The sequence below is a fragment of the Anthonomus grandis genome, chromosome 12 (assembly GCF_022605725.1).
Source record: "Anthonomus grandis grandis chromosome 12, icAntGran1.3, whole genome shotgun sequence".
NCBI classification, from domain to species: domain Eukaryota; kingdom Metazoa; phylum Arthropoda; class Insecta; order Coleoptera; family Curculionidae; genus Anthonomus; species Anthonomus grandis.
Window position 1 is genome coordinate 11064073 of NC_065557.1, and position 10028 is coordinate 11074100.

The 10028-nt window shown below is 30.7% G+C and overlaps 1 protein-coding gene across 1 annotated transcript; it reads left to right on the forward strand.

The window, feature by feature from the left end:
- Positions 1-9498, forward strand: LOC126742989 (homeobox protein unplugged-like). The gene is made up of 4 exons (XM_050449884.1): positions 1-219; positions 2743-3082; positions 3890-4101; positions 8823-9498. The coding sequence occupies exons 2-4, from the start codon at positions 2764-2766 to the stop codon at positions 9108-9110; spliced, it is 819 nt and encodes a 272-aa protein (XP_050305841.1). The 5' UTR covers positions 1-219; positions 2743-2763; the 3' UTR covers positions 9111-9498.
- Positions 9499-10028: the final 530 nt, after the last annotated feature.

Below are 10028 nucleotides of genomic sequence, written 5' to 3' on the forward strand. Positions count from 1 at the left end.
TTACACGAGCCGGACGGAGATGGCAATTTCGATTTTTCCTTGACGATTGTTAAATAATAATTATAATTGTTGCATTTGTGTGGTGCTGGTGACTTTACATAAGCGATTATTGTTAGACATTGTGATGAGGGATGTTTATGTGACATTGCTAGTGTTGTAGAATTAATTGTGTATTTGGGTGAATTATTGCTTGTTAATTTATAACGTGGATATTTTAAGGTAAGATTGAGTACACAGTATGCATTTTTTATTTCTGGTAAAAAAGATTGGCGCCCTACGTGTGGATTAAAAATTAAAAGGAATTTTTCATATTTTGTGGCGCCCAACGTGAGAAGCTATTTTAACAAAAATAGCCATGGATATAATTAATTTCTAATGTTTTATTCAATTATTAATTTTCATATTTAATTTCTATTTCTAAAAAATAACTCCACTACATAAAATATAGCTTCTTAAGTTTCTGTTTAATATTTTACAGTTTCACAAGAGTAATTACTATTATTAATTTAAGCTATAGTAATTGGTCCTTAAAGAGTTAACATAAAATTAATATTCTTTTTTTATATCAGGTCAAGGATCCGAAAATAAGAGTATTATCGAATAACCAAAAATTGTTATGTAATATTTGAATATTGCCATTTATAACTTAAGCTTTTCATGTGCTTTGAATATTGAATAATTTACATGTGAATTCCTGATATAAAAGAAGTACTCCCTTCAGATCATATTAATTACTTAAGTAATTAATTTATTTAATCGAAAAAGAAATCAATACAAAGATTCATAAGTTAATGCCCCAGACAAAAACCGCCTTGACAATATTTAGATAAATGGTTAGCATCTTCATCACTAATTTTGAAAATGAATCACTAGAACGAAAAAGAATCATATATAAATATATAACAACAAAGATAAAAGTAATATTTCAGTCTTTTTGATTTTTTCTGTTCTTTTTCGATTATCAACTTTCAATCCATTAACAAAAATTTTCCATACATTGTGGCGCCCAACGTGAAAACCTACTTTTTGGAAAGCTACGAATACAATAAAACTGTCATATTTTTTAAGCATTTATTTATTATAATGTGAGTAATTATTACGGAATGTAAAGGGACTTATGTGAAACTAATACATAAGTCCTTTTAAAGTGCTATGTACTTTTTATACATATTTTTGTTATTTGTTGTTTGTTTTGCTAGCTCTAATTTTTCATGTTTTTCAGACATTTGAGGTGATTTTTATTATATACTTAGTCCAGGCATTTCTTTTATCTTTATTAATGATATGAAATGACTTTTCGCGTCCAGTAATTTGAAGTCATTTCCATTTTAATTCGGGCATTTGACGACATTTTTTATCGCTTGGTCTGTACAGGTTTAAGAACTAATTTTTGCATATTTATTTCAGACTTCTGACATTTTATTGGTACTCTAGGCATTTTTTATGCATGTTAATTATTTGAATTATCAATTTATATCTAGGAATTTTTCATGTTTTCCAGGCCTTTCATAATAGTCCAGGTATTTTAATCATATAAAATGATTATTTGAAATAATTTTTCACTTTCCATTAAGGGTTGAAATATTAAAAAAATAAAATATATGACATATAAAACATCTTATAAGATCAGATATATTATATTTATATGTATATACTGTTGTACTATTAAAGCAGCTATCAAAAACACCTATTTTCCTTATGTATTAATAACTTCATATATCTAATTAAAAAAAAGAAAAAATATTTAAATGATACATACATGAAAGAAAATACAAAAGCAAGAAAGAGTCTGTATATTAAAAAAAATATTATATTAATTTAGTGATTATTGATTAATTTCATTTGATGTTCTTCTTTCTTTGTATGTCCAGTAAATTGATTAGGGCTAAGAAGTACTTCACAGAATTATTAATGCTGTTCTTTAACATAATTATCTTAAATTTAATTTTTTTAAATTTTTCATTTGCATTTATTTAATAAATTGTATAGAATCAATCCAAGTTCAAGCTATATTTTTGTAATATTTTTTAAAAAATACTGAAAATATTACCGAAAATATCTTTTAACTACCCAAAAATAACCAAATAAGATATCAGTGATTTCTCCCCCTGTAAAAATTATTGCCTATAATTAGATGATAAATTACCCTTTTTTGCTCTCATTTCTTTACCGAATAATCCTTTAAAATATCAAATTTTTTTTAATGCGGCTCTGTTTTTTTAGCCGCTTTAAGATCTAAAAAGAAATTTTCCATATACTCTACGTTTTCAGATTTGTAAAAGAAGTATAAAATGTCCTTCCTCAAATCAGCAAATTTGCTGAAACATCACCCTATATCACATTGTTTATCTCCCAAGGGATCAAAAGTAATCATGTTCTCCCTTAAATAAATGAGGAAAAATGTAAATTAGTCTTTATTATTTGTATATAAATATACATTGGCTTGAAAATATATTTTTCAATACAGTAAATAGAAAAATGTTTATTGGAATAATTAAGAAGGAATGTTTAGGCACAATCTTTGTTTCTTTAGTGAGGGTAAGTAGTAATGTTTTTCTTAATATTAAATAGGAAAACCAGATTTTCTATGGAAGTAGTAGACAAAAGTATTTTATCCAGAAAATATATCATGTTCAAAAATATGATATTTGGAGTTTTTCCTTGTTTTCGAAAGTTTTTTTTTTAATTTATTTCCAGCTTGATTTTTGCCTTAGCTGAATAACTATATTTAATGTTTTCCAGTTTTTCATATTCTAACACAAAATGGACTACCAAGAACCGCAACACCACCCCCAAACCGAGATAAAATCCTCAATGGCCGAAGATCCGATCCAGGCCAGACCTGTACCTAGGCCCTTCTCCATAGAAGCCCTAATGAGCGACTACACACCGAAAAAGACGATAATGCATCATCAAAGTGCACCTGTGTTACCTTGGAATCTTTCGCCTACACACGGGCATGAGCCCTACATAAGCACCACAAATGTTAGGGAGTTTAGTACTAGCTCAAGGGATACGGATTCGGATAGTAGTCTGGATATGGAACTCGCGCAGGATTTATCTAGGAGAAGCCAAAAAGATGGTAAGAAAGGAGTCTTTATAGCCATTTAAAATATATAACGTTATTTTTTAAGTGTCAAATAGAGTTCAATTCAAAAAAATCAAATAATTGACTCTTTTCCAGAAATGTATGTGCAAAAAAAAGTTGATACTGGTTTCTGGAAAACGAAATAAATTATTTCCTGGATAACTGAATTCTCCAATTTCTTCTCTGCTTACGAATGTATTTTTCATTAATCATCCCCGCGCTTAAAAGACCTTCATAACAGAAGCCACGGAATTAAATACATAAATAATTAAGACAAGTCCGCCCTTAATTAATTCGTAATCGAATTAGTTCGCATGCTCGCTTACAAACGCAATAATCAGATTAGGGGACCCCCGATGATATCTTCAATTACAGCCCTTAACGGTAACGATGGGAGTGAACGGCCCTGTAAAATTATCGGGTCGAAAAAAAACATTTAATGGGGACTTTTGCTGACTAATGAACCGTAACGAAATTACGTGGAACTCGTAAACGATACATTTTTTATATGGGGGATGATGAAGAAAAATCATTTTACAGGGCGGTATTTTTCATCGTAAGCTCATAAAATATAACTAAAGCTAAAATAACACGAATTATTTAGCATATCAATTAAAACCGCATCGTAAGACCTCAAAATCGACTTCGAAGTTTCCGTTTCTCACAGCACAAATGCGGTCAATGTGGTTTACGTAATTGAAATTATTATTCTAAGATTATTTACACGGACACGTAACCACAATAAATAACATTGTTATTGCGTTCATTAAAACTGATAGCGACGTTTCTTTTGTGTTTCAGGTTCTGATCTGGACGAAGATGACACGGAAGATACTCAAAATTCAGACGGCGGACAAGGAGATGGTTCTGGATCGGCAAAAGCCAGACGAAGAAGAACTGCGTTTACTAGTGAGCAATTATTGGAATTGGAAAGAGAGTTTCATGCTAAGAAGTACTTGTCACTTACTGAGAGAAGCCAGATTGCATCAGCTTTGAGACTAAGTGAAGTTCAAGTAAGTTTTCTTATTGGTTTTTGCTGCAAGCACACGCTGGTCAGAATATAATCTCGCCCAAATACTATAAGACCTAGTATATAAGTTTTAAGTACAATAGGAGTATTCTTACAGTTTTTTTAACTTACGTGTCATTAAGAAGAAAATTCTTGCATGGTGTTAAGGAATTTAATATTTTCAACTTGATTAAACTTGTTAGATTTTTATGCACAGAATTTTAAATTTTGCTGAAGGCTTTAAATGAACTTTTCTGAAAGTATATGCCGTAGAATAATAACTCTATTCTCAACTGCCTGGAAGATATAATTTTTTTTGAGTACCAGAAGTAATAAAGTATGATGCTTAATGAGCTAAGAAAATAACGCGGTATAGAATGAGGCTTTTTATTTTTTAAGATTTAATGAAAATTTGTAATATAGATAACATCAAACAAGATTAGAATATAATCTCGAATTGGTTTAATAAAATAAGACTAATTTAACAGTTCCTTCAACTTCAAGGTACCATTGAGAAGAAAAAATCTTGGTCTTAGTTATTTGGATGTTGCTTCAATTTATACATTTTGTCAATTGAACTGCCTTAAGAGATAATTAACATTTTTTTAAAAATCTTCAATTGGCTGAAAGAAATGAAGAAAAGCATTTTTTTATCAGTCAACAAAAGACATAAAGTATGATCTTATCTAATAAGGACTATAACAGAAATTATGATACTAAAAGACAAAGTCAAAGGTTTAAGTCTTAATTAAATATCAGAAAATATCAAGAAGCTTTAAAAACATTTTAATGCATTCTAGCATAGGCTAACGAGAGAATTGTCTTGTGTCTGGTTATTCTATGATAAGATTTAAAACTTAATTACGCATATCTAGCCCTGATGACTAATGAAGTTTTGTTTTATTGGTTCATGGTTCATGATCAAAGCATACAATTGAATTAAAAATTGAAATGAAATTATCCACGATTTCTTATGTTTCAATTATTCAGTATAAAATGAGTTCAAATAAAAATCAATACACGTTGCATTGGCTCTATTAGAGGGTTAAAATTCATTTTTTATATATATACTAGAAAAAAATAGCATTCACCATTATACAATTCTTTTGCTGACATACTAATCTCAGGAAAATGTAAAAAAAAATGCACATTCCCATTGAATGAAAAGTGAGATACTATACATCAGCATCCTAAGATGAGACCCATATTTTCAAATTCATATATACATCACCTGGAATTGTTGAATTTCATCTATAATCACCTGGAAATGTTTGACAATGCCCGGATCTAGAATTTTTATTATCTTGCCTTTGCTCTTGCACTTTTCCAAATGCTTTTGATTGAATTAAATTCAAGTTCAATCATTATTTACCATATAAAATATTTTAATCACTCCAAGACATGTTTTGATGACTATGTTTTTTTCACTAAATAATACTTTAAAAGAATTTTTGGATGTTTGCTCAAGAAAAAGGAAGGATGTAGTCCCTAGTGAGGTCTTTTATGAGAATTTTAGGTGTTCAACTGGCAATAATATTGTCAATCTCTTTGCAGATTATTTTTTAGAAATGTAGCACAACATCCCACCGTAATAATTCTTTGATTCTAGATAATAGAAATGTCTCTCTGAAATATACTTTGGATACAAACAAAAGTCCTGGTCCTGATAATTGGCCTCCGGTTTCTTTGAGACAATGCTGCTTTAGCATTTGAAGACCTCTATTTATTTTGAAATTTGAAGATAACGAGCAAGTTGCAAATTATAGGCTTATAAGTATTAGCACAATTCCCAAGCTTTTTGAGAAATTGGTACATAATCTAGAAGCTTATGTTGTTTCTATGATAAGTAATAGATCGTTTGGCTTTCAGTCAGGCAAGTCCATTGAGATGAATGTTCCAGGCAATCCATTGAGTTCACTTTTGTTGATTTTGCTATTCCGCCATTTGAAGATGTTAGTCAGGTGCATGCTACACTGACTTTTCAAAAGCGTTTGACTATGTAAATCACAAAACTTTGTTAAACAAATTATATCGTTATGGCTTCTGTGGCTCATTGTATAATTGGCTAAGAAGTTACTTAACAGATCGTAGGCAGATTGTCAAACTATGTGATTTTTAATCGAATAAATAAAAAAAAATTAATAAATAAAAAATAAATAAAAAAAATTGTCAACCCAAGCACCCAACAAATGCAATAATTTTTTATGATCTAACTGTAATTTTATTCAGGTGTTTATTGCAAGATAGATTCTCTTGAAAAATTACCCCCAAATCTCTTACTTTAGTTACGAATTTTAACTGCTACCCATCAATAAGATAGGAAATAGCCTGTTTTCTGACCCCCTTATAAAAGCTAATAAAATAGCACTTCGGCACATTCAGTCTAAGCTTACTCTCCCTACACCAATTAGCAACGCTATCCAAGTCTTCCTGCAAAATTGGCTAATCCTCTTGATAGTGAACTGTTTTCATGATTTTAAAGTCATCAGCGAAAGTCAAAGCAAAACTGTTCTGAAAGCAATTAAATATAGTATTTGCAAATAAATAAATGAAAATTGGAGAACAATGTCCCTCTGAGGTAACAATGATTGCCTCAGACAAAAAAGAAACTATTTTTCCCCTTTGCTGATGACCCACAATCAAACTAGCGATCCAACCAAGAGTAGCCGTACCAAAACCCAAAATCAAACAACCTACTCAAAAAAAAACATAATCAACTCAATCAAAGGCCTTTGAAAAATCTGTATAACTTGAATCAACCTATTTAAAGTCCTCCAAGGTATTGACTAGCCTATTTTGATATAACAATAAATTTCTGAGCGTTGATCGACCAGAAAAAAAGCTATTATAATGCATATTGACTAAATTTCATCACTTCAATCAGTCACTTACCAAACTATCAAGGGGTTTGGGACTAAAGGACTGACAGACACCTATATACAGACACCTTTTTACCCATTCTTAGAAACAGACATTACGAAACTATTCCCCCATCTGTAGGAAAATACAGAAGTTTTCAATGACATTGAATAAAATGTAAAGAGGTTTATTAATTGTGCAAATAGACTTTTTGGTATGCCATCAGGACCCAAAGTCTATCTATTAGGCAAGCAGCAAATCTTACTAAAAATGCCCTGAACCGAAATTGCTGCAAAATTTAAATTTTGAGAAAGATTACTTGTTGATGGATTGATATTCATTCCAAAATTCCCATTGCTGCTCCTTACATAGAAGTTTTAAAGTAACTTTTAAACAAGTTAACAATGAATTGTCAATCATCTGCAGATTCTTTTTTAAATTCGCATTGTTTTTCAAAATCTTTCATTCAAGCTCAATTGTTAAATGGGTGAGTATGGCAGATTTTTTTTTCATTTTTGCAAAACTTTCCAGTAATTTAAATTCCAGGATGGCAGAATTTTTTTGCAACATAAATTAAATTATGTCTGCATATAAATTATTATGTCTGTATATAAATTGCATATAAATTATGTCTATTCTATTAATGACAGTCCTCTTGAGGTTGTGCCTAGTGTGAGGAACCTGGGAACTATCTTGGATTTCAAACTTAGTTTTTCTTCTCATATTGAGGCTACTGCTTTAAAGTCCATAGGTCCATGCTGGGTTTCTTAAGAAGATGCACAAAAGACTTTGCCGGTGTTCTTTCCATGAAGCTTCTCTACTGCACCTTAGTACGTCCTCACCTTGAAGATGGATTATACGTGTAACACCTATATTCAACTAATTGAGCAGGTTCAACATAAGGTACTTTGCCTTTAAGAGAAAAATTCCACTTTATTTTACTAAGAATTTGAGTCTAATCTAAAACTTCTAAAACTTACACAGAGTTTTTTATGATATTTTATCAGAGTTCTTGTCTTGAACTTCTTATCAGGATTGGTTGGACTTCCAGAAAATTTTGCCAATCACATCCTTTTTCTATTCCTTCCTATAGGACTAAATGTGTAAATAATTTATTTTCACTAGGGCAATTAAAGTTGCGAACCGGTACTTAGCTCAGTTGAACAGGTTAAATTGCTTTACTGATCGAAAAATCTTACTGTTAAGAAATGCTGTGCTGTAGATTTCTATGTAACTTGGTTTTTGCGAATGATCTCATATTAAATTATATTGCTGTGCCAGTTATTCATTGTGATAATACTTAATATAATTGTATTTTTAATTCGTTCTACTGTAGGCTATAGTAAATAAATTATTAAATAAATAAATAAATATAGCCGGAATAAGCTACACATCATTCTTAAGGAATATTTGTTCATCTTTCAACTTCATTAATATTTCTTCCATATAAGAAAACATATACTAGTCCCATTACAACATAGGCACAATTTACCCTGCATTAGTTGACCTGTATTTTAATATTTCTGTAAGAACTGAAACATATACTCTATAAAAACTTATGACATCCTGCATCTAAAATCATACTAATACTAATACACGCAGTAAATTTTAATGCCAATTGCGATTGGCACGACATTTAATCAAGTTAAAAAATTGTCAAATGTTGGCCATGATTGTTCCAATGCATTTTAGTCACACATGCACACTCTCCGACGTTGCATTTATGATTTGGGTTGTTAAACATTTGAGACCATAGCGCCAAATCTACTTACTCCTTAACACCAAAACCTTGCTTGAGTATAATATGTCATAATTTTAAAAATACTAGCATCTTTTAGTAGGGATAAAATATCTTGTTTGTTCTAGGTTAAGATCTGGTTTCAAAACCGAAGGGCGAAATGGAAACGAGTCAAAGCAGGTCTTGGTACAGGTCCCCACCAAGGCCCGAAGGGTTCCCAACAGAAGAGCAAACTAGTAGTTCCTATACCTGTCCACGTGAACAGATTCGCTGTAAGAAGTCAGCACCAGCAGCTGGAAAGGGCACTTGGCGATCTCGCCGGAAGGGTGTTGGCCAGCCATGCGGCCTTAAGGGTTGGACTTGATTTGCATGGGTTTCATTCGCACGGGCATCACCATCAGTCACCACCACATTAATAAAAAGCTGTTTGTTAAGAGTGTTTTTGATAAATACTTATTGTGTGTGGTGAATGTATATAGGGGCATTGTAAATATGTAAATAACTTTACGTTTATACATCTCGGTGATGTTATATGTGATTTTTAATTATTTTTATTAATATAGTCGATTACCAAATAGTTATATTGAACTTTTTTTACTTTGTATTCGTTTGTTTTATGTAAAACTATAGTATTTAACTAAAGCGACATTTATTAGGAGTTAGTACTGTGCAATAGTTAGCGTTATATAAAGGTGTACAAATCTATTGATTAGCCTGACATATACTTTCAGATTTTTCAGTTACACGACGTATGATTTTTGTAAATATACGTACATAGGAAAGCAATAATTTTTGAATATAAGATTAAATAATAAATTGATGTATTTATGGCCCCTCCCCTTTAATTGGTCAAAATAGTACACAAAATTGAAATATAGGATAAGTGGTATACCAACTGGAATTTTTTGGATATTTTTTTTTTGGAAAAAACTAAAGAAAATGTACCAGAAACCACGGAAAGCGACGAAAATGCGTAAAACATCTTAAAAATAGAAGAAAAAAGATCTACTCCCAAGAGGATTCAACTTTTAAGCTATGTATTGGCACTATGTTATATCGCAGGGGATGTTAAAATAGGAAGTTCCTTGGGAGTTCGATTTTTATCGTTCTTTTGTTTACTTTTACAGCAAAAATTACAAATTATCTAAAAAAATTCCATTTGTTAAAAAAACACAATTAGAATTTCTTTAAAAATACACAAAAAATTGCATATGTCTTAATATGGATATGCCCAGGATATTCCATAGATGTAATTAAAAAAGTCACCATTTTATCTTCGATCCCTCTCTTAATTTTTCCTAAGATGAAACCCATCCTCTACCTCAAAAATTGAA